Below are 26288 nucleotides of genomic sequence, written 5' to 3'. Positions count from 1 at the left end.
AAGCTGTGGTTTTAGCACCTAGTAATACCACATAATGAAGAACAGTCATGCTCATTAACTTTTCATTGTGAAATGGGATTTTTATCAGTGCTATAAAAGCAGGCAAACAAAACCCCAACTGTTTTCTGTTACACTGGCAGTTGCATTTGTTCATTATACCTTCTAATCAGCAATTAGTTTAATGCCAGCATAACTGGAATGGAATAATGGCTCCAGATGCTATGACAAAGGAAGTTTTCATTCCTTAAAAATGGATCTTTGGGAATAGCAGGAAGGGACGGTGCCTCAGAGAAAACAAAATTCTCTGCCAACATATAAACCAAGAAATGATGCAACAAGAAATTCTTATGTGCACAACAACCTGAGTTAAAATCTTAGCAATACTTAAGACATTCATAGTAGCTTCCCTGCTTATCAATGGGGGTGAAAATACAGGTATAAGGGTTCCTCTCGATACTGTAAGCAAAATAAAACCTGGTTTTATACTTAAAACATAATACCTCTATTTTTTAATCACCGATTTTAAATGTAAAGGACTGCTCTTCACCTTTTCAGAATGGTGCACTGGATGCTAATACAAGCCATTCTGGGTGCTAAGTAAGGGCTGTTTGCTGCTCATGTTCATAAACACCTTCTTCTTCCCTGTCTCTAAGTGGGGAGGGAAGAGAATTAACTGAGAAGCACCAACCCTGGAGCCTGCACACCAGGGCTCTCCAAAGGCTCCCCCTCAGACAGCAGCCTGAGACACAGCACTTCCCACTGCAGTTTCATTCCCTAATTCTTCTTGGTTGTATTATGCACAATTTTCTTAACTAATACTCCATCTATTTAAAAAGAAAATAAGATAGCCAGTTCCTTTTTTCCTGGCCATAAAATCTGCACTAAGTAATTTATTAAAAACATAACGTTTTGGTATGAAATGCCCAAGAAAATTTGCCTGGGCCAACATTCCACAGCACAGCAAAGCTCTGCCCATTCCCAAATGCAGCAACACAAGGGCATAGAACCTCTCTGCTGTTCAGCCTTGATTAAAACTTGCAGATAAAAACTTACATCTATTTGTACATTATAAAACATCATAAATAACTGTCATATAAAAATTAAACCCCAGTGTAAGTGATGGTGGTCCTCTATGGTTGGTTGGAGTTTGCTGGTTGGTTCACCAGCTTTAGCAGCATACAATTGTTCTCTCAGCTCAATCACAGAGGTTTTATCCCAGCACAAGAACACCCAACCCATAAAGCCCAAAGAACCAACACAGCCCCTGTAATTTCTTGTTTAAGCTAATCAGACTGGTTTATTATTTTCCTGTTACCAGCTGTCTGTCTCAGGTTTGAGCTAATTATTCATCCATTTCTGAGAGTAAGGAAGAACATTTAAAAAGAACAGTATTCCAACAAGTACAAGTCACTCCATTTACTCACCAATCTGTTCTCTTTCAACCCTTCCAGCGTCCAAACACATGAAGTGTGCAAGAATCCTGGTTAGTGGCAGAACTTTTTGAATAATTACAAAAAATGAACCCTATCTACATAAATCAATTTCAAAGAATCATTAAAAGAAAATCATAAATGAAAAAACATTAAAGAACTTACAGCACAAGACAAAGCACCACGGGTGAAGCCAATCCCTAGAAACTGAGTTTCCAGGTTACATTTTAATTAAGAAAACATTCACATATATGTCAACGTGAAATAAAACATTCCAAAATTTAGTATCTTACAAATGCCACATCTAGTTTGCTAATATGCAATAGCATTATTATTATTTATTTAGCCTATTCCCTACTGCCTCACAAAGGCAAAACTGACCTTGGAAGTGAAAAGCTTGCACAATATGCAGAACATACTCTACACATTCCTCCATTAATGTACAAATGTGCTTCCACACTACCATCAGATAATGTGATCATGAAATACCATCAGATAATTCCACATCAGATTATCTCCATGAATGTATGAATGAAACTTTTTTATGCCACCAGTTCATATTCTACATACATTTCACTGCATGGACATAAGTCACTCTCCTCCTCTAGTCCCATAATCTTTTGGGTCCTTTTCAAGAAAATAAAAAAATAATTAAAAAAAGGTTCAACCACCAAGTGTAGAATGTCCACAGGCATCTTACACTGACTTATTTTTAATAAAAGAAAAAACTAAAAGCCCCATTCAGCCAGCTTCTTCTTTTGGAGAACAGCTTTACATTCCTGAGAGTAAGGAGTGGAAGCAGCCTTGGTGTGAGTGCTGCAGGGCCTGTCAGACGTTGTAATCAGGGGCCTTTCCCTGGGGCTGCCGCAGGCGGATCTGCAGGGTGCAGAAGGCGCCCACGGTGACGTGGAAGAAGAGCTGCCACAGGTTGCGCAGTTCGTACAGGTACATGTTACACAGGCAGATCAAGCCGAACGTCAGGAAGGACTTGGCATTCCTCCAGCCTGTGTAGTACACAAACAGGTAACACTGCCAGGAGATAGAAAACAAATCAGGTTACCTCTTGGAAAATGACTTCTACTGAAGAAAAACTGTCAGGTCACTGAAAAATTACAGCCCAAACCAAGGAAAAGTCAGAATCACACATGGAAGAAGAGAATGAATTCAGCAGCCATAGAAGGATGAGGAGTACCTGATACCAATACAAGGTTACATCTGCCTTGCATTAAACCCTGAGAGCAATTCATTCATAATAACTAATCACAGCCTGAAATGACTGGTCCATGACTAAAGAATGTCCGGTTTTCGGCTGTTTGAAGGGCCTGGAAAGGCCCGGGGTGGCCTTGGGGCAGCCCGCGTATCGAAGGACGAGAAGAGGCTTCAGTTCTTCTTTCGGTCTTTATGTTTATTAATTGTTTATCTAAAAGATTTTCTTTCGGCCCGACAGAGCTCTGCTCAGCAGCCAGCCATGGGCACACTGTGCTGCCCTCCGGACAGTCACCTATCTTTATACCCATTGTTACGTGTACAATATTTATCATTTTTCCCCAATCCTTTTCATCCTTATTGCCCGGTGCACTTTCAGTAACGACCAATCCCGAAGTGCCACCATCACCACAGAAGATGGAGGAGAAGAAGAAGAAGGACAGGACACGCCCCAATTCCTCCATCTTACTTCTCTAAACCCCCCTGTACAGCAATCTTTAAACCCTGTGTCTCACCCTCTAATTAACTGATCCCTTCACCATTCACCCCGGTGAAGTCCTCCTATCCTCATACAGGTGTCGTCTCCTGTGTAGGATCAAAGTCCAGCCACCAGACACTTCTGGCAACATTCCAGGACTCCCGAGCCCCCCAAGGGTGGTCTCGGTGACTCGGCACCTCAGTCCTGAGGTGCTGAGATCCCACAAAAGAATAGTGGATGTTCCTGGCAATCTCTGATCAAAATAAACTCTGCTCTACTCAAGCAGTGCAGAAGGAAGCAGAGAAGGAAAGGAAAGCAATGGGAAGGTCAGGGCCAATAGCAGGGCCCCAGAGCCCAGCACAAGGCAATCCCCAGCCAGCTCCCATGTCCTGCCAGCGGTGATGCTCAGGGTCTCCTGGCAGATGCAGAGGCTCTCACCCACCGCCCTGCTTCAGCTGCTGCAGGACTGATCACATCTGGAGAGACACACAGGTACTCTCCTGTCATTTTAGGCAATGTTTTGCTCACTGTGGTGTTACACAGTCTGTCAGGACTGCCCACAGTTCCCTACCCAGCCCTCTTCCTACTGTAACTGGAAATCTGCTCAAGTCTTTTCTCTCAGTTTTCATCTCTAAAAGGACAAAGCTTTTACCCAGACATTATTTTTATTTCTTCTATTGTTTGAACTACTCCTTTAACTGCTACAAAATCAAAAAATTCCTTTGCTCCTTCCCTGGATTCAGGTCATTTCTGCTGAAGGAAGTTTTTTTCTGAGCTTTAAGGCAGATAACAACAGTATTTATGCTTACTTTCTATTCCAAATCTGTTCCCAGTGGATTTATAACTATGATCACACAGATTTAACAGCACCTATCATCAGATTATCTAAGTGCCATTTCTGTTCTTCCTGGGCATTTGCCATGTTTTTATCAGTCAAAAAAACTCCACTTAATTTTCTTTTCATTTTTCATGTTCCTCAAAAAAGGGCAACTGAACAATACAATTTATTGAGGTTACTTTATATTCTGTTTGAACTCTACCACTTTGTTATAAAGCATGCATTTCCACTGCAAGTGTGGCTGAGAGCAGCACAGCTACTTGTAGTGTCTGGGTATCTAAATATTGTCAGAGAGGTGAGGACTGGCATTAATTATCAGTAAGATTTGTATGATCTTCCTCCAAAGCAAAGTAAAACTAGAGATTAATAACCTGCATGTTTCAGAATCTAGACAGAAATGGTCTGATCCTGCTTGGCCATTTTGAGCAGAGTAAATGCAACCTGCATGTGCTGACAACTTCACAAATCATATCTAAAAGAGCAATTAGTTGGCACTGGTATCTCAGCAATAAGAATTCAGATAATTTCCTAGTGTTGTCACTCCTGCTGACAATGCACAAACAAGTGTGACTGCTTCCAAGATTAAAATAAGAGTCAGGATATGCTTCATCAAAATGATTCATAAAGGCTTGAAAACAGTGGTTTAAAAAGGTTACTATAACATGATGTCCAATGACTGAATTTTACTGAAGAACTGGAAGTGGATCTTTCATTTCCACTTTTCACTTTCTGAAGTGGATCTTTCATTGGTTTAGCTGTAAGGATCTGTCCCTTACAGAACTGATGAAAATGCCAAAAAACAGTCAAAAGGCCAAAACAATGCAGCTTTAACAGCTTACTGTAACAAGTACTGTTATGAAACTCCTGAGGGTTGTTTTTCTACTACTACAGGGAAGTGTTATACTGAGCATGCTTTTATGGAGAAGGCTTCTCTGTGCTACTTCAAAGATTTTGATTTTTGATTTTTTTTTTTTTTAATGAATGTTAAGAGATGACTGAAGGCTCAGCTTCTGACACTTTGCACTTCTGGTACAACTGAGGCAGTTATTACTTTCCCTCCTTTATAAAAGACTAGAAACTATGAAGCATCACTAGACATGTCAGTGAGTCCAAAACATCATATTGCATGTAAGGCCTGTTCTTTTGCCTGCACAGTTATAAACATTTCTTGGGAACCAGAGACACACTGCTGTGTTGTAATTAACTGAACAGGAGAACACAGCCTGATGGACACCTGGTGGGTGAATGACAGTGAAATGGGCTGCCATACAACACAGGGAATTCATGTCCTGAGCCCTGAACTGTAGCCAGAGAACATCAGAGCACGCCAGAGAAACAACATCCCTCAATTCTGAAAACTGACCAATCACATATTACAGGAATGATACCAGAGGGTAGGAAACAGAGTTTCAACAGATGTATTTTGGATATTAATAAAAAGCCTACATTCCAAGTTGTGTGGATTCTTTCAGACAGTTCTGTTCAAGGCAAACAGTGCAGGAAAGATGTCTCACTGGACAGACACAAATACTTTATAAAGAATAAGGTTTCCAGTTTGGGAAAGGAGGGGAAAAGTGTATTTTTTATATGAAAAAGAATGGAGAAGCTCTACCTTATCTGATATGGAACAGACAGTTTGCATGGAAAATTAACAACAATCTAAATTATTTAAGGCAGAAGTTAATGCAAAGTCAACAAGTGTTGGAGAACACAAGTTGCACTGGGACATTTTGCTAGAAATAAATTGTAAAGAATGAAGATTACAGATAAGACAAAAGACTGATACAAAAGCATTTTCTTATATTACTGTCTGACACAGCACTAAACACTGGCCCACAGAAACAAGCAAAAACTGGATACTCCACAAGCCTAAGATTAAAAGTCACACTAATTATAATAACTAGAACTGAGCATGAGAGACACAGACACAGGTTAATGTAACAGCAGTGTCACTGAATGACAGATGCCAGTGGGCACCTTGCTATAAATAATAAAGGAAAGTCAAATTCAGATGCAGAAATGGAAAGCTGACAGAGGGGAAAAGCAAGAAGTGTCAGGCAGGAAAACACTGAAAAGCGGCCACAAGCTTTGAAAAGGAATGAGATGCACATTAAAGTACAGAGTGAGGAAAATTCTGGGGTGCAGAATTATCAAAAAATAATATAACCTCCACTACATGTGACTTTAGAGATAATTGTTTTAATTAAATGTCTTAATCATCCAGCTGGAGAAAAAATGCCAGCAAACAGAAGCTCTTTGTATCTTTTGTATCAATCTACTACTACATGATAGTTTATGATTAATGAAAAAAAACAGAGCAGAAAATATTTTTTGTAATCACCCTATTCAAGTATCTGTGACATTTAAGAAAACATGATGACACTTATGCATGACTGGTAATGTTTTTACACTCTAGTGAATTATGCAAACAGAAAAACACACCTGGTACAAACAGGCTGCGGTTCCAAGAAAAAATGCAATAACATAGCTGAAATCTTCACCTTCACTCTGCAAGAATAAAATGAAAAGCCATGTTTTACAATAAAACAAGTGAAATGCCAGCCATTTACAGTACGAAAGTTATGAATTATTGCACGTTAAAACAGTTTCACACAGGGATTTATAGCAATTCCTTTACCACACTAAACTGACAGTTAGGACTAATCAGTGCTCACTTACATCTCTGCAAAAACATCATGTCCTGGAGTCTGACCAAAATGTTTATTCACAACAAAAAACTCCTGCCAAGATCTTCAAAAGCTTTAAAGATATCCAGCTCTAACACTGGATATTTACCCTCTCCAGATGCCTTTGAAAATTTGAATTTAAACACTGGCAACTACCTTTAATATCAACTTCATAGATTTGTGCCTTCCTAAAGCATCACAAAATGGAAACGAGGTAACAGGAAAGGACCCAGCCTGGCCACTAGGGTGGGGTAAAACTCTGCACAGAGAATAACGAAGGCAGCTCTGTGCTCATGCAGTGACAGCTAACAGCAGCACAGGAATTTATCACAGACTTGGGAAACAGGGTTCTCTTGAAGGAAAGATGGAAAAATTGACTTGAAGTGACAGATTTCTCTACTATGTGTTTTGAAAACAAAACAAACCCTTTAACTTCATTGAAACGGGTTGTTACAGTTCCTACAGAGCTGAGCAGAGTAAATTTCCATGCTCAATGACTATTCTAACTGCATTTCTAGCAAACATCTGCAACCACCAAAAACTTTCCTAGGAAAACAACGGGCACTCATGCAAATGTTTGTCCTTGAGAGCAAACATCACTTGAGAAGATGGTGGTCCATCCACAAGGACAACTTGTGTCTGCTGAGAGGATGCTCAGTGTGAAGCATTCCCATGTCCTGTGCTGACCTGGAAACACTTTGCATGCCTGCACACAAAAGTTACACCACAATGCAGTAATTTCCATCCAGTGTGTCTTTGCCCCAGTGCCACTGCACATTTGGTGGAGTACAGTTACAGATTGTAACAGAATTTCATTAACACCCAAATAAAACCACTGACTATAAAGCAAACAGTAATTCAGAGACATGCTTTTGAATGACTTCTCAGAACACGTTCCATTAATTGTGTTTTGGATTACTTCTCCCTAAACCTTGTGGACTTTTCCATAATAAAGCAAACTAAGGGAAATTTTAATGGATTTTTAGTGTGCCTCATTTGTCAGAAACAAAAATTATCTTCCATCTGTACTGCAATCTATTACCTCCAGATGCAATAACATAGAGAATAAAATTAACTGGATGTCCTGTCATGCCTTAAATAGATTAATCTAACATTTGTGTTCTTTTTTAAAAATCAGCTGCAGAAAGGTAACAAAATAAGTTTTAGCAACATCACACTAACTGACAAATCTGTTCAGTACTACTTGTACTACAGCATACTTTAAAATCATTCCTATTTAGAAACTGAGAATTGTGCATAACACAGAAAAACCTAATTAGGGATAAAGTAGAGAGGCAGGTTCACTTGGTCTTTCTTTAAAAAACAAACCAAAGACAGCAAAGAAAGAAGGACCCAGCATGGTACGTTTTCATTAATCTTGTTCATCTATCAACAAGTCCTCCCAAAATGCTGAGACTCAACAGTACTGTTTATTCAATCTTTACATATATCAATACTATGTAGGATAACTGCAATACAGGAATTCTTCTTTACCTTATTTCCCATTAGGTATCAAAAATATTGCAGTTAGCTGCTGAAAGGGCTAGAGACCAAGAGTTACAAGGAGCAGCTGAGAAACTGGGACTGTTTAGCCTGGAGAAGAGGAGGCTTGGGAGAGAACTTACTGCTCTCTGCAAATACCTGAAATGAAATTGTAGCAAGGTGGGGGCTGGGCTCTTCTCCCAGGTAACAGTGAGTAAGATGAGAGGAAATGGCCTCGTGTTGCATCAGAGGAAAAATTTCTTCACTGAAAGGGCTGTCAAGCTGCCCAGGGAAGTGGTTGAGTCATCACCCCTGAAGGAATTTAAAAGCCTTGTAGATGTGGCACTTTGGAACATGGTTTAGTGAACTTGGCAGTGCTGAGTTATGGTTGGACTCAGGTCTTTCCCAACCTAAATGACTCTATGAAGTCCAGATATGTTAAAATAAAAAGCCTCTCTACCAGCCAAAAGAGGATTACCATTTTCTCTCAGAAAAGTTCTGTGGGGTTTTTAGTTTCTATATCTATCACCACAATAACAACCGTTAAATTGTAAGGAAATCTTAGTTTTTGGGGTTTTTTTGTGGCAACACATATGAACTTTCTGTGCATGCCTGCCAAGTACTAGCAGCATATTCACCTGAATTGCTTGAAAGCATAAACCATTATTAGTGACACTGCAGCACTTGGGGGAACACAACCAGCATGAGAAATGGAATAGAAAGAAACTGAAAGGCTACAGGGAGGGTCATAGTAGAGATTTTACAGAAAAAAAATGGGTTTGGGGGAGGTTGTTTGGTGAGGGGAGTTTAGAAGAAATTACTTGACAATTTTCTGACACTGATCCTTTCAATACACAATGAGAAATAAGGTTTATTAAATACAAACAAAAAACTACAGAAGTTCTCCTAAGAAACAACTTTACAAAATCTATTTAAAGATTCCTGCTCTGTGGACTTTCCAAAAAAGCTGCCCAGATTTTCAAAGCTGTTCATCATTTCACTCAAGGGTTTTTAAATAGCATCTATAGAAATTAAACACCTCATACCCTGGCATAAATTTAGCAAACAGAACATTATGTTCACATCCTCACTGCTCCCAAGGTACCAGGGAAGGAGCTGGCCACCCACCTGCCACTGCTGCTGGAACTCTCAGCTCGATGAATGAGGCAGACACTCCAGGAGGATGCACAGATCACAAACAATACAGGATTTGTAACACAGGCCTGACCTCACAAACAGTACTTTTGAAATAAAACTGGCACAACTCAGCTCATATAGAAACTTCTAAAATGAAATTGTGGTTGCTATCGTGCATAACTTTTAAATTCATGAACATGTACAATACCTGGAGAAGGCTTTCTATGGCATGGAAGCCACGGATTAAATTCAAAGCCCCACATAACAGACTAAGCACAAATGAGACAATCCCTGGCAAAGTCACAGGTTCCAGACGTTGGTGAGGAGCTGCAAAGCAGATCAAAAGAAGATATCAAAGGTCAGAGCAATGCCTTCAGAAATTCAATAAAATAATAATCTCATTTGTCAGTGGTTTCTAGCTCAAGAGATCGCTGAAGCAAACCAAAAAATGTCATTTCTGTTTTCTAAAAAGACAAAACATGGTAAATGTTTCAGCACAAGGTTTAGCAAAAAGTAAATTTTCCTCCAGTTCACATATGTAATTGTCTTGTTATATTTAGTCTTTATCTCAATAGGTTCCATTTATTCAGTATGTTAGTCATGGCTGCTCAAACGTGCCAGAAAATCAAAAGTAAAAGATGCACTTGCTACTGAAATCTGCCCATAACCAGTAAACAGCTAATAAGTCATGTGCCTAAGAGCTTCTCTCACAACCTCCACTCTTCTTTAGCACCAATGCATTAGTGAGATATTGAGACTGATTTAGCTTGTTTGCTGAACAGAACACTGAGGCAAAGCTATCACAGCTCCTTAGAAACACAGTGTGTGCTACCAAAGACACACATGAAGGGACAGCTCTGAAACTCAGCTGGCATCTGTGCCACAATCTTAGATGGACTTCCAGATTGTGCTTAGCATCTTACATGTAACACACATTAAAATGAAACCACTTCCTTTCCACGCACACCCGCTCCTTCAAGCTTATCCAGGGTCACAAGTATGTAACAGTTATGTATGTTCCTCATTACTGTCCCTTTCCACAATGAATAACAGAAAGCAAATGTGAAAAAACAATGCAAAACTCTTAACAGTCTGGGCAACACTGGGACAATAATGGGACTACTGAGCTGTACTCCAATCATTCTGTTCAAATCAACCAAGTGTAAAGATGTGAACAATGAGGTTAATGAACTGTAACATTAATAGAGAGGGGGTGTCAATCCCAGTTGTTTGTATTGCACAGACCCAAGAAAAAGGTTTTTCAAACAGTTTATGAAGTTACAGAACCTAAAAAAGCCCCAACAAAAGCTATTTCACATTGATAAGCAGGCAGGGCTGTCTAATTAAGAGTGTACAATAAAACAAAAATCTACAGGATGAGTTCAGTTAATTAATTTGTGCTGAATTTAATAGTGTATAATCAGTTGGGGTGTTTTTTTTAAACAAAATATAACCCATGTTTAACTGAGAGAGCTCAGTGCTTTTCTAACAGCAGAGCACATTACTCCCAGCAATCACTCAGTTAAGGTTAGAAATGCTAGATGTGCTATTTGCATACCAAGCCACTCTTTTTCAATGACTCCCAAATGGTTATTTTGTTTTGGGTTTTTTTTAATCATCTCATCTAGAGAGTGGAAAAAAGCTGAGGGTGTATATGACTGTTCTTAGCCAATAGCAATTCCATTCCATTAACTGGTGGATAAAATTAGTTCACTGCTCTCCACTTGCAGCCCTCCAGAAAATCTCCTTTTCCCCACGTATTGGGTAACTTAAAATCATTGTGTGCTAAAACAGCACTTAAAACACCTCTTTGAGAACCATGGGGGAAGAAGTAAAGAGTGTGGTCAGCTAAATCAACAAAGTCTATGAAGGTTCATAAAATAGTAACTTCTCTCTTGTTAAAATACTAAAAAAAATATATAAAGGACATTATGTACCATTAATAATGTCATTAAACTCTCCAGAGTGTAACAAATTTAATGTTACTATCGAAGCAACAAGACTCATTTATACACAAAAAGATGAAGGCAAAACCAAAGAATAAAGAAGAAATGTCAGAGAAGGCAGGGTAAAGGGCAACTGACTTCAAATTGGTACATCCATCAACCTTAGATATATGATTAAGTGCCATATCAAAAATTATCAGTTCAAATAAAGCACAAATTCTGAATTTAATGTTGATTTGACATTTACATAAAAAATCAGGTAATTTACATGGCATGAGAAACTACATTACTTGTAAGAAAGTTTATTTAAAACTAAAATGTAAAAAAAAAAACAAACCAAAAGCATGGAGTACACTATCAAGCAAAAATTAACTTTGATCTGACAACTGTTTCTTCACTGAAAAAAAGCTCAGAAAACAGTAATTTCATCCTAACCTGAAACATCACACATCAGCATGCTGTGACCTTATTTCTAATGCCTGCCAACACCTACGTGTACCTTTGCAGGAAGATTGCATCCATAATCTGCACACTTTATGCTTCCCACATGCAGAATTCCCCCTGTTCCTCACTGCACAGCTCTCAGAGGGAGAAGGCTGCTCCTGCAGGCAGGGCCAGCACAGCAGGGCTGGATTCCCACCCTGGCTACACACCCAGTTCAGTGGGAGCAAGCGAGAGCCACCGGCTCCCCCACGGCCCAGGCCAAGGCCTCCAACTCTGCCCTTCTGCACAACAAAACAGGATCTGCACCCACCTAACTTCCCACCCCTGGGTGCCCTCCAACTTCATTTAACACAGCTCACTCCACTAAGTCCTACTTTTTAACAGTACAGCATATTCAGGAAATTCCACCAGGCAAAACATCTTTTTGTGAGAATCTTTTTGCTCTGTCCTTAGAGCAAAGGAGAAACTTGGAAGTCCAGCCAAGTGAGTGGGCAGCAAACATCCAGAGAAAGTTCTTTTCAAGGGTGGAGAGAAGTGATGAATGTAAAGAACTACAAAACCATTAGCAGACTTTCTAAAAAAGACACTGTTATTCAATAGCATCTAAAATGTGAAGAGCTGAAGAAGCAGCAAAGTGCCAGCTTCTCATAATGTACAGCCCTTTGATGGTGAGTTTCTCCAGCAACTCAGGGAAGGAAGTGGATAACTGAACAGAGATCTATGGAATTCAGAGGAAGAACAAAGTTAAAAGCAAAAGAGAAACAGAAGAAAAATTACATGGAAAGAAAAGAGGACAACAGAATTTCTTCTCTAAGAAGTTGTGGAGAGGTAAGTAAAAAAAACAGACAATACAGGCAATCACCTGCCAATTATTGTTGAATTTTCTTTTTTACTTAAAAGGGAAATGGTCCCTATGTTTTTTAATTTAGGTCTATATAACCTTCCAACACACTTATTCAAAAAAAAAGTTATAAAAATCACATTTCCCACTACATGGACAACTTTTAAAAAACAGCCAATTTTGACACAGACTGAATTCTCTCATGCTTATTGCTTTTTCTTTTTCCAGCTGCAGGAAGTTCAAATCTAGACAATTTTCAGAGCTAATCAGCTCCCTGTCTGCCACCATAACCCTTTCCACAAAGCAGGATTACGTAAGACATTAAGAGTAAACAACAATATAGGAATCAAAAGTAGCAAAGGAGTGGTATCACAGCATTACATACCTTTAAAAAGAGCCCACACATGTTAAAAGATGACAAAGGTATGTACAGTGCTGCTTAGACAATTCCACCCTTTAAAACAATTTAAACACCTTCACACTTTTCCTTTAACCATCTTCCTGACTCTAACTCCAATACTGTTAAATTGCAAATACAGAGATTGTAAGCTATTTCTACACTGCCTCATAGCACCTGGATTCTCAGAATCAGGGCCCCAGATACAAACAGGGCACCCTACTGGTTTTGTTTGGTTTTCATCTTCCATAGAAAGCAGTTTTCAATCTTCTAGAGTAATCCTCATGAGTAAGTACATAATAAGGATAATATACTGGCAAAGAGATCCCATTTACGTATACATATACATAAACTGCACAAAATCACATTTATTACAACATTGTAGGAGGTGTTTAGATTTATGATTGCAATTCTATGATTTATGATTGCACCCTGACACTGTAAAGTGAACAGCATCAGTGTGAGCCTGCTCAGGATAATTTATAGACAGCAGTACTTCTGGGAAAAAAAAGGAAAATATATTAACTAATTAAAATCAACACTTCCTTCCATTCTATTTATGATTTTGGTTCACTAAACTTGGAGGACTGAAATCAGATGGTGTCATTTTCACATGTGGAGCCCATGTATCAGCACAAGGATTTGGCATTTTGTTTCTGTCCTGCTGGGAAACATCTGAAGATGGGCCTCAAACCCATTCAGAGGATTCACTGAATAGCACAAACCTTTAACCCAGCTCAACCCCACAATTCCACATTTAACTCCTACATGAAGTAAATTAAAGTTTAAAAAAATTAATGACTACTTAAATAAATTTGGCAGCTTTATACAAAATGGCAATTCTTAACGTTGTACATAAGGCACTCATTTTAGAGAGTGCATCTCTAGCCAGCACAGCTCTCTGGATTTTCACCATGGCAAAGGCTTCCTAAGGAGATGCTTCTCCCTCCAGCTGCTCTGATTCCTGACACTGCTCTCAGCTTATGTCAACACTGACTCTTACTGGGCAGAAATACCAAAACTTCTCAGAAATCCTAAAAGGTTAAAAAAAAAAAAAAAAAAAAATCTTCTTGTTAAGTGCTCATCTTCATTAACAGGGCTTTTTCCCTTCTATAAAGCAGTCTAATGGACAGAGCCATTTCTTCCTCTGAAGGTAAGCATTTGGAGCAAGAGACAAAGCAGACATCTGAGCTAAAATACACATAAGGTCCTATCAGCTTTATGTTTTAGAAACATGAAAAGTAGCTTTTTTAAAAAGAAAAAAATTGAATTTTACTGCATCTGTCTCATTTAAGGATACAACACAAGTCTGGAACTTACCTGCAGATATCTTACCAGTACCCTTATACTCCCCCACAGGTACATGAGAAAAGCCATTGGCTGAACCAAGCTCTGACACTGAAATTTGATACGGTGGCCTCAGTTTGATTTCAGTCTGCATATCAGCAAGATTCATCTTTGTTGACAAAGAACGTGTGTTGTTGTATCTCTGTTTGGTCCTCTGAATGAAATTATCTGTGCAAAATTTAAAATAAAAATGGACTTTGTTAATTACAAAATCCAAGACCATGCAGCTTTTCAGTTCACAAACTGAAATATATGGCTTGAAACATTTGTATTTATCTTGGATTTTTAACATTATTTCTGTTTTGTGCCTAATACATCATGGGTTATTTAATTTTGCAGTTAAAAAAAATTAAGCTCTAAAAATCTAATTATGTAATAACTGAATAAAATAATGACTTTTCATTGCATGAGACTGAATGCATTTCTAATACAATGGATTTACTGCACTTATTCTAGCTTTTCTGTTAGTTTAGTAAATATCCTTATGAAAAAAATACGTTGTGAAAGAAAAAAAGTGTTCATAAGAAATCTTCACAAGGAGGACAGTAATGTCATACAGAAATTGTCATTAACTGACTGAATTATAGACAGGAATTAACCAACTGGAGTATCTTCCCCCGTGTTTCTAAAACTGCAGTTCTCTTTGCTCTAATGTGTTTCATAAGAATATCTAATTACAGTAATTTCTAATACATAGTATTAAAGCAACATAAATTAATGGAATTCGTAACAGCTGTTATCTGATATATATGAGTTGCATTTGGAGTCTGAAGATTAAATGCTCCACTACATCATAAGAGAAGTAAAAATTTCTCCCTTTCATACACTGAACAAGAGGTAGCACAGCTAACATGAAGCTGCCATCTTTTCCTTGAGAAATTTATGAAGCTCAATGACTTCACAGGTCTTATAAGTATTTCAACAGGTATGAAGTCAAACAATTCCTGGTATCACTACCAGAAGATGAATTCCAGAGTTGCTCACACAAGGCTTAAACCAAAACCTACTGGAATGAACAGAAGTAACTTTGGATAAAACTCCAGTAGCCTAATTTAATGCCCCCAGAAGTATTTCTTTATTGACTCTAACAGCAGTTAAATCAGATTCTAAATCTACCTGAAACAGAGCTATAAATTGCTTTGGACATTTTTTGTGGGCATTAAGTTGTATCTATTTAAATTCTCATTTGTCTTAGTATGAGAATGAAGGGGGAGAAAGTCAGATCCTTACCAAACTCTATAAAACAGTATGGTCTGATAGCAGTATTCGTCTTCATCATATTGTAGGTAGTGATGAACTCCTTCTGAAGCTCATCCAGGAAACAGAAAGCCAGGACATTGGGATAATTTTCAGTGCACAACATCATATAGCTTACTCCCAGAGAACTTATAAAGCTACAATTGAGAAAACATATTCAAAATCTCAAACTTAAATTCAATGAATTAAGTGCTTTTCTAGTCTGATCCCATATTATGTGACCAAAAAACAAAAACTTATCTGGGTAAGCAAAGGAATAAATGTTTACTGAAAAGCCCAACAGTATTCTACAAGAAAAACAAGTTACTTTTAGGCAATGTTTTACTTGAACCCCACATTGTACAATCATATGAGAAGCTGTTTTACATGAATGTGTATGCAGGTATCATATGTGTGTGTGTGCACACATATACACACACTTGTGAAACAGAAAATAACAAAGCTTTTAGCATGCAGAAACACAGCAGGTTCATCTCATAACAGCTTTTCACTCATCTCAAATGTACAATATGGGATCTGGTGCAGCCCAAAAATGTAAAACCTTATCTTCAGATTCGGGGGAGGGCTGTTGGCTCTTTCTAGAGCATGAGAAGAAAAAACTGTTCTGTAGAGTTAATTAATTAATAATTCTCCAAAGATAGTTGCAAGGACAACCAGAGATGGCAAATATGAAATCAGAAAAGGACAGTTTGCAACATACATATTCTGTTGTGTTTAGGCAATTCATTAATGTTTAGGTTTTCACGATAACATTCAAATTTCTTTAAAATCTTGCTGGATAACTTACAGTATTAAAAGTAATCAAAGACAAAAGCAGTAAAATCTACCCTGATTAAGCCTTATAGCTTATTCTTAAAAGTTTGTTTTAAGCTAATCAGTTTACAGGCCAACTGCAGTTAGCCTGTAAAAAAAAGAAAATACTGAAACAATTTAGTCCATCCTGGGCTTTAATCCAAGAAATGCTGGAAACTCACATATACCTATGGGAGATGGAGAGGTCTTAGCACTTTCTAGGATCATTCAGGTGGCACATGTTCCACTACTGTAACTTCTACATGGTTAACTAGGGGCTAAGATGAAGTTACTCACTTCATTTAAAATATCTAAATTAGAAGCAGAATTTAGGTCAGTTTAAGTGCAAGTGAACTATAAACAATAAAGAATTTCTTCTAAATATCTAATCCAAACCTACCCTTTCATTCAGTGTAAAGCCACTCTTCCCATGATGTTGTCCTATGACTTTGTGCAATTATAAAGGAGCTTCCATGAAAGTCTGAATAGGTTCAAATCTTTCTACAATTGCTCAGATTTCAAATTTCTGATATATAAATAGTGCCAAGAATTAATCTCAGTTTGATTAAGCATTCTAATGTGCACAGTTAACTTTTTCACTTACAGAGAGACACAACCTAGGATGTTGCAAATACTTAAATGAGATGCCTTACTTTATATTATATTGTCCAGTTTTCAGAGTACATCTATCAGGAAGCTGAGAAAGTTTTTTTGAGAGCATTTTAAAATATTTTCTACATTCTTGCATTCCCGTGCTCTGTTCATAATCAGTAGATGCAGAAAGTGGGAGTCCATCCCTCACACGGACCACAGAGGCAGATAAAATCATAGACATTGCCAACAGAGTTAACAACAGCCTGCAACAAAACACAAATCAGGAGCAATCAGAATTAAGGTAAAAGCACAGACAACAGAGACAACTGTGATGAATCAAACTTCTCAAACTGTACAGTGGGTTCAGGCCTCAACTGGGGCACAGTTAGGATTTCCAACTGTAACTCACACTAGAGTCTTAATTGAACAGGATCTCCTAATCTACACAAGCCACAAAACAGTTCTTCAAACCTTACATTAAATCAAAACATTCAAAAGTTTAGCAAGACAAGTATTAAAAGGATTACTTATCTGCTAAGCATCAGTACACAAATTTGTTCTCCTCCAAGTGGGCGAACTGCTAGAATTTATATGAAGCCAAAAGCAAACACTTCCTCAGCTCTTAACACTGCTCTGCAGACTCCTACCATATACTACACCTAGCACTTCAGACACTATGAAAAAATATTTTTGCCTCCCTCAGATGATGCTACTCAAGTTCCATACAGTCACAAACTGCAAGGGGAAACATATTTCTGGATACAGCTGAAATATGCTTTTGTGTGTGATACTGACATGTTTACAGCACCTTTCAAACTATGACGTGAAGGGTGCTTTACAAGCCCCAGCAGCTGAATGACTGCATTCTCACAAGTCAGAAATCCAAATCTTCCCCAAAAAGACACTACCTCCTCACAAAAGAGAGGAAATAGCTATTTTTACCTGAACTCCCATCTTCTCTATTTCCCACTCCCCAAAGATTATATATCCATTAGGAAACTTAATGAATAATCAACAATATTCAGGCTTTTCAAGGTTATTTACTCCTCAGAGAGAAAGAGGCATATCATAACGTAAGCACTAAAAATGTGTTGTCATTTTCAGTTTAGTAAATTCAGCTTCATCAGCAGTCAAACTTCAAACTCCTCTGAGATCCATCACATTAGCTGAATAAATTCCAAATGAATACCCTCATATTTGACTTGTACAGCACATCAGACTCTCCCCAAAGCTGTAACTGTTGACTGCAGTCTGCTGAACACCCTGGGGCTTTTATCAGGTGCCTTGGTTATTTCAGCACTTCACTGGAGAATTCCCTCCTGAACAAAGTGCTTCCATCAGCTGGACACAAAACCAGAAAACAACCCCAACTCCAGGACTTTCTCTAGATCAGCCTGCTGGCATGAAGCATGCAAGCAACTAAACCCACACTTCTAGAAACTTTTACCTATCCCCAACTTCATGGCCATATTGCCAGAAGGACAATTCACATGGAATGCACACAGCTCATTCTCTTAACTATGCTGCTGACCAATAACCAAGGAGTGAACCAAGCAGCTCAAGAGCATGACAAAATTGCAGAGGAGCTTGAAACTGTAATGGTTCTCTGCCAATAACCATCTCTACCACTCAGAACTCGATCCTGACAGGGACTTTTGGGAGCTGCATCAATATAAACAAGAGCAGTGATGCCATGGCACAGTTTAAATACCTCTTCATTAACTTATTGCACAAAATGTAATTGCATGGATGTGCATTTCCCCTGATGAAACAAATAACTTACTTAGCACCTAACATGAAGAAAGGAACGCAGCTCCATGTCCTGTTTCAGGAAAAGGCAGGGAATGGGACTGCTCTGCAGGAGAAACCCAGAATCCTGCAGCCAGCTCTCGGGAGAAAAGATATTCTGTTCACTTTGTAAATTATCTCGATGGTTAAAGTTCATGTTGAGCTATCTGATGAGATAAGAACAAACAAAAAAAGTTAATAAATACATTTAGTGGGTAACAATGCACTTCAGCTCTGTTTTGTGAGGTCTTACATATTGAAAAGGCCTGAAAAGAGCTAAGGGAGATTAGTCAAAAGATCATCAAAGAAAAAGAAAACTAGGATAATAGAGATATTAAAATGTTTCTGTGTTCTTTAAGTGAAGTTAGGAAGTCCCATCACTTGAGGCATTAAAAATGGGAAAACATGCTATCCATCTGCACAGCACAGGAGCAACTCAGGTTTACACAACCTTTGATTCTGAACCCCATCATTCCCCTCATCAACTGCGTTTCAATAATTCATCATCTCCTCTGCTCGAGCACTTCAGGAACAAAACACAGCACAACCACAGCTCTATTTCCAAAGCATTAAGATTTTCAATGTTCAATCTCATCATAGTTGCTTTGCTCCTACAACTGAGAACAAAGAACACAAATACCACTAACAGCAGCATGAACACACAGACAACAGACAAAGCAAATGGTAAAGACATGTTTAGAGGTATTCTTTCAACTTTTATGTCTATCCTGTATGTAAAAAAATATTTGCATAAATCTTGAACAAAACTTTGAGACTCCTCCTTATATTCAGAGATAAACAGGCTCTATAACAGAAGACAAGCCTCTATTGGAACCTGCCAATTCTCTTAATATGCTATGAAATCAAGCAAGGTAGAAATTGTGTTGAGCTGAAGATCTCAACACCAGTTAGGTTTTGTTACCATCATCTTAAAAAGCAGTCAATGAAAATATGAGCTTTTTTCTCAGCCTCCTAACAGGCTGAATTTATCATAGAATCAGAAAGCAATCTAAAAACCAAAGCTAATAACAGAAAACTACTTTGGCTGGAAGATCATACACATGTCAAGAGAGGCATAATACACATACTGTAACAGAACATTCAAAAAAGTTTTGAACAAAGAAAAAAAGAACAAAGAAAAAAGTTTACTAAATCTACCTTATCCAGCTCTCAAAACAATATAGCTTTACACAAGGAGCCAAGTGGTAAATTTGATATGCACTTACATATTTAGAGACTGAAGAAAGATAAATATGCTTTCAGAGCTACCTCTGTTTTTTTGAAACATCTGTTCAAAGCTGCATTAAGTAATTCACCAAATCGTTACAAACTTCATACGTTTCCCTCCAGAAATTCTATATCCCTCAACCACCTGAAGATGACAAAAGACTGCACTGCCACTTCAAATGGTCTGTGAATCTCTAACAGGTGCAAGGAAATGAACAGATCAGGTTTGCTGTCTCATTCCGTGACAGAACTGTGGCATACCAAATCCAACCAGCAGCAGTTTGGCTCACAGGTATCACAGAGGGTCCAAAACATGTCACCAGCCAGTGGAACCCCTTGTCACAGGCTGCTGTCCGTGCTACAATGTCATGTGAATTTAAGAGGCAACTGGAAAAGTTCACAGACCAACTACCAGGGGGATTAAAAGCAAGTCACAACCCTTTGCTCAGAGGGATTCTGACCCCCACAGAAACACCCACAAGGAGGGTACATCACAGAAGCATCACTCGCTCCATGCTTGCACCATTCCTGTTTCCCTTGGTTAGTATTCACTTCTGCCCCATCATTGTTATTTCCCCTTCATAGCCGCCCCACAAATGAGAGAACTCATGGAAGGAGGAGCATGGAGAGAGCTGCCCACAGACAGGTAAGGGTCAGCAGGGTGGCTATTCCTCTGCTGCTGCACCTTCCCAAGAGCTGTCCAACTCCTCATGCACGTCAGCATCCACTGCTTCACAACCAGGAATCAGCACATGCGCCTGTTTCATTTCCTCCCAGGAACAAGAAACCTCAGGTGATAGAAAGCAGAACCTGTTTCACTGTACTTGTTTTTTTGAAGCCATATCAAATTATCATGTTGTTTATTTCTGTGCTATGATGGTACTTGATCCAGAAGCAGCATCTAGGAAAGTCCTAGAAACACTGAAAACAGAAACTGGAACATTTCAGCCTTTTGTAACAAATTCATCTAAGTTGTGATCTGACAGTTGTTTTAAACCTATCTGACATAGTCTGGTAACACTTTTAACAAGTGTTTGAAAGTGGCTTGTGACTTTGATTTGTTCAGGATACTTCACCTAAAAAAACTCTAGCTTTCTCAAAATTCTGAGCAGATCTAGTGTAATGGCAAGCCTACCCTCCTGCACCTGATAACCTTCAGCCAATTTAATCACAGCATTTCTTGCTGGGATGTCTGCCTCTCATAAAAACTTTCCATAAAACATAAAACTGGGAAGTGTGTGCAAGCTGCACTCCTGTCTGACACAGAATACAGATAAAACTTCTGTGCTTACTTCAAACGTGTACCTAACACTGTTGGACAATTTATTGTCCCCACTTCTGAGGGTTGTGACAGCTGCATTACACAGGAAGGAGCTTAATTTTTTCACTCTACACCATACTTCAGAAACTCGCATTACAAACTGGAGCACTACAGAAGGACACAACAAATAAAGCCACTTTGACATCACCGGATATGATAAGACAAGGGAATAATCCTAAATCACCAGCCAATATAATCCTTTCCATAAAGCCAGAGGAAAGAGACCTTAGGGGCAGAATCAAAATTCACAGATTCAATGAGGTTGGAAAAGACCTCTGAGATCTTCGAGTGCAGCCTGTGACACCACCACGTCACCAGCCACCACTGAGTGCCACGTCCAGTCTTTCCTTAACAGGTGGCTCCAGGCAAAGTGACTCCATCACCTCCCTGGGATCCCAATCCAATATAAAACCACCCCTTCTGAAGAAATTCCTCCTAACATCCAAACAATTCAGACAAACGAAGGGAGCGGAACCAGTTGCATCCCAAAGTTTGGGAGCCTGACCCTTTCACCTGGCACCTACTTACGTGGCAGCTCCGACCGGACCATCTGCAGCCGCAGCAGAAGCGCTGACTCAGTGGTCACTGACTGAGGCGGATCCGCACCGCCCCAGGACACAGAACTTCACACACCCTCCCGCGGAGCCCGGACAGCGGCGGAGACCCTAAACACAGCGGGCTCCCGCTACCGAGCGCCGCTTGCCAGGAGCCCTGAGCGGCCCTGGCTGCCTCCCGCGCCCGCCCTGCCCGCGGCAGCGGCGCTGCTGCCACCACCACCCCCCGAGACGGCTGCAGCGGCCGCGCTGCAGAGGCGCGAACGCAGCCGGCCCTGAGGCTCCGCGGCCGGGCCTGGGGCCGGCAGCGGCGGTGGGCGGGAGGGGAAGGGAGTGAGGGCGAGGCCGCGGCGCGGGCGGGGCGGGCAGGGCCGGGCGGGGGCTCCGGCCGCGGGTCCCGCCCCGCCCGCGCCCCTCACGGCGCCGGCCCCGCGCGGGGGGCGCGAGCCGTACCTGGGCAGCGGGGCGGCGGCGCGCGGCTCCCGCCGGGCATTGTGGGAGCGGACACGTCCGCGCGCGCCGCAGCGCCCCCGCGCGTTACGGCCGAGGCGCTGCGGGGCGGGGCCGCCCTGAGGACGCTCCCCGCGCCGCCGCCTCAGGGGCCCCACCGGCCCCGCTGTCAGCCCGCGGAGCTTGGCAGGCTGCCCTAGGGCTGCGGGGCGGGCCCGGGGCCGCTGCGTGCGAAGGGAACACCGCCCTTGCGTGGCTGGCATGCGACGGCCACGCTCCCGGGCCAGGCTCCCGGGCGTGGGTGTGTCTCACCGCCCGGGCGGGAGCAGCCGAGCGCCGGCAGTGCTGTCTCACACAGCCTTGTCTGAGGCTGAGTTTGTCATAGAATCAGTCAGGTTGGAAAATATCTGCGGAATCATGGGGACCCACTTATGACCCAGCACTACCCTATCAACCAGACCAGGGCACCGAGTGGACACGCAGTCTTTACTTAAACACCTCCAAGGATGGTGACTCCACCACATCCCTAGGCAGCCCAGTCTAGTGTCAAAGCACCCACTCTGTGAAGAAGTGCTTCCTAATGACCAGCCTAAACCTCCCCTGGTGCATCGTACTGTCTGTCCCCTTGTCTGTGCCCTGGGAGAAGAGCCCAACCCTCACCTGTCCCCAGCCTCCCAGGGAGCTGTGGGGAGCGGTGGGCTCAGCCCCGAGCCTCCTCTGCAGGACTATTGGCTCTGCTGTCAGCTCAGCTGAGCTTTAGGAGCTGTGCTCTTTGGGTTCTCCCGTGTAATAACTTCTGACAGCGGCTGGCTGCTGTCCACCAGGTTTAATGGATGACACAGCCCTTGGCGTGTGCCTGGCACTGTGTGGGTAACCAGGTGTGTTTGGGGTCCTCTGCTGGGGCAGCGTGCGTGGCTGCTGGCACCTGTGTGATGGGGACAGAATAGCCACCAGCAAAAGTGCACTGAGATGAGACCAGATGCTAGGTTAATCTCACTCATTTCCCAACAAATCAACTGGGCATGTTTCAACAATAAATGACAATACAAAAGTGAAAGTTTGCAAAACTCGTTAGTAACCCTAGAGTTAGGTTCCTATTTTGAAACTTTCTTTACCGATACAAGGATAATTTTTTCCCTGTACCACTCTTTGACTTCACTGGTTTTGTACCAAATCACACTGTTTTAGTCCATTGCCTCAAATCTGAAATTAAAGCAGCTTATTTCCTCGCTAACCCCTTTCAGTTTCTCCTTCCATCTGTTACTACTTCACAATCCAAGTGCCTGTAGCACAGTAGTGTTGGGATGGAGGAAACACACCTCACACTCTGGACTCTCAGGCTCTGCGGAGCTCTGCTCAGGAGCAAGGGGATCAGGAAGATGGTGCTGGAGCAAATCAATGCTCTTCAACCTCAGCTCTTCCTTCTCTAAGCAATTTTCTGTGGATACCTATGGCAACCCTGGATATCAGAGGGGCATTGCCTCACTCCCTGTTCCAGTGATCCAAGTGAGGAAAAACAATCTCTTGTGTCACCGTGATATTTCCTGAAAAATCCCTTCGCCAGGATTTCTTCTCCTGGGAAGATGAGAAGTCTCAGCTTCTCCATGTTTTGCTCCTCTGGGATGTTGTCTGGAGATTGGCTATCCAAACATGAGAATTGTTTTTAATTAATAGCCAGTCACAGCCAGCTGTGTCAGATCTCTGAGTCAGTTACGGGTTTTTGTATTCATTCTTGTTTAGCCTTCTGATGTATCCTTTCTCTTTTCTTTAGTACAACTTTAGTATATCATTTCTTATAATAAATATAATATCATATCATATATCATATCATATATTATCATAAATCAGCCTTCTGAGAACTTGGAGTCAAATTCTCATCTCTCACCTCAACCTGGGGACCTCACAACACCACACTCTTTGATCTTAGAACAGGAGTAAATTGCTATTGCTGGAGATTAATTACACCCTTTTAGCCTCCAGGCTTTCTTCTCTGTGCTTCAAGCAGAACTCAGCCAAGCCAAGGGCTCGAGCTGCCTGAGTCAAGCAAGACCACAGTAAGGGGTACAAGATTAATTGTAGCTCTGGGGCTGAGTAACAGAGGGGAAAACTGGCAAAAAGGGAAAAAAATTTTTAGAGCACACTCAAGACAGGAAAGTGGTAGAAGAAGAGGGGGGTCAGAAGATGGGGCTCCATGGTGATGTGGGAGAGAAAAGAAGGAGCAGGTGAGCAGAGGGGCCACAGCAGGAGAGGTCTCCTGCTTGGTTGAGGTAGTTTTTCTCTGAACATACAAGCTCAAGAAAAAGTGATGTCCTGGAGAGCCTTTCCTGAGCAGCCTTCTCTCAGTGACAGCTGGCTGTGGGCAGGAGCTGCCCAGGATGTGCACCACGAACACGTCCTGCTAAAGCCTCGCAAGGGATGGAGCATCTGCATGTTTGAATACACAACTTGGCATCTGCAGGTCAGTATCTTGGCCTGTCAGGAAAAAACTGTTCCCAGTCAGGCTTTTGTAGAGTGGAGCATGGGAACATCTCAATCCTGACTGACTATGCACAAGTAAAGCACGCGTTCAGATGATACATTAATCTGAATAATTTCCGGAGAGTCCTTATCCTGTATAAACAGAGTGCACAGTATTACATGCTGCTACACAGTTTAACAGCTTATGATAGCATCTACTATAATGCAGACAACTAGTGATTACTTAATTAGAGGCTGTCTAAAGGTTTGTGATAAGTGCATACATGTGTAATTTTAATTTTTCTAGTTCTTTTGAACTGTTTATCTTTCAACCCTAAAATTCTCTTAACCTTTTGTAAATGTTTTAAAGAAAAAAGATAAGCATTTTTCATTTACATAAACAGGATTTCAAGTATTGTATATACATCTATTAGTTAGGATTCCTAGAGGAAAAAAACACATTATTCTTTATTTTCAGGTGAAACTGACCCCAAGAGGTTAAAGAAATCGCACAAGGTCGCTTGAGGGAGGTGGTGGCAGAGTCAGAAGTGAGGTTACAGCTCCCAGCTCTCATGATGAACTTAAATCATATGTGTTAGTCAAGAATTTGCATGGCTAACAAGCCAGTTACACTTTAAATTGTGTCTTTTCCTTGTCCCATGGACTCCCCTAAGACACGGAAGCAGTAGAACATTGTCAGAGGGGCAGCGTGCAGTGAATGCATTAGTGAAAGCTGCAGCCAGAGATAAAACATTCATAAGAAGTAAATCCAGTCAGTGCAAAGGGAAGCCAAGTGGAGGAATGAGGTGTTTCAGAATGAGGAGGAGAGCTGAGGAGACCAAGAGGTGTGGGCAGGGTCAGAGGATGAAGGGAGGGTGATGAGGGAGTGCCTGTGGTGCCAAACCCCTCAGAAATGCCAACGAGGGGCCTCTACATGAGCAAAACAGAGAAGGCATCACTTGCTGAGTGTGTCATCAGCCAGCTGAAAGCAAAGCCCAACAGTGACTGCTCAGAGATGAGTTAGGACAGGATTTGCCTCACCAATGTTCAGTGATCTGGAAATTGCCCTCTGTGCAGAAGCTTTTTGTTGCTATTTCTCCTCAGTCACTGCAGGGAGCAGACATGTCCAGCTGCATTTATACACCTTGGCTTTGGATGACTTAAGGTAGGGAAGACAAACCCTTAGGCTCTGTACACTGGATTTAAACATGACTTTTAAATCAGGTCTCCCCAAGGAAAACACCCAGCTTGAGAAGCTGGCAGTAGTTGTGTTCATCAGTGATGGAGTCACAGGAGCAACACAAAAGTAAGGTTCTGAAAGGAACATTCAGCTTCAGGGCATTTTTTTTGCAGCAAATTAAACTATGGAATATATCAGATTACTGATCCACTTTGTAACTGTTTGTATGGGGAAAATAAAAACCTTCTCTTATTTAGACTAATTAAACCCAAAGCCTTCATATATATATTTTTTTTAACCCAAAAGGCAAAAAAACCCCTTTCTGTTTACTACACGCTTCTCATTCTACTGCTCCTTTCTCTGTACCATTTCTTTTCTTACACATTTCCTAAAGTTTGGTGCTTGAAGCTGGAGGTATTATTCAAGCTGAGGCTT

General features: G+C 40.9%; 1 protein-coding gene across 1 annotated transcript; it reads right to left on the bottom strand.

Annotated features, from left to right (window-relative positions):
• Window positions 1–1618: 1618 nt before the first annotated feature.
• SEC22A (SEC22 homolog A, vesicle trafficking protein) lies at window positions 1619–22343 on the bottom strand. Its single transcript, XM_064718848.1, has 8 exons — window positions 22220–22343; window positions 18660–18831; window positions 16936–17139; window positions 15464–15627; window positions 14207–14401; window positions 9467–9585; window positions 6395–6460; window positions 1619–2459 (listed from the first exon to the last, which is right to left on the bottom strand). Exons 2-8 carry the CDS (start codon window positions 18671–18673, stop codon window positions 2259–2261), a joined length of 963 nt encoding a protein of 320 aa, XP_064574918.1. The 5' UTR covers window positions 18674–18831; window positions 22220–22343; the 3' UTR covers window positions 1619–2258.
• Between the last annotated feature and the right edge of the window lie 3945 nt (window positions 22344–26288).

This window comes from Zonotrichia leucophrys, chromosome 7, assembly GCF_028769735.1.
Source record: "Zonotrichia leucophrys gambelii isolate GWCS_2022_RI chromosome 7, RI_Zleu_2.0, whole genome shotgun sequence".
NCBI lineage: Eukaryota > Metazoa > Chordata > Aves > Passeriformes > Passerellidae > Zonotrichia > Zonotrichia leucophrys.
The sequence above is the reverse complement of the archived record's forward strand: the minus strand, read 5'-3'. Positions and strand labels throughout refer to the sequence as shown.

Coding starts and splice junctions, on each gene's coding strand:
- SEC22A (XM_064718848.1), bottom strand. Junction 15,628..16,935: donor ACTGGACAATATAATATAAA/GTAAGGCATCTC, acceptor TCTCAATTGTAG/CTTTATAAGTTCTCTGGGAG. Junction 14,402..15,463: donor ATACTGTTTTATAGAGTTTG/GTAAGGATCTGA, acceptor AATTTTGCACAG/ATAATTTCATTCAGAGGACC.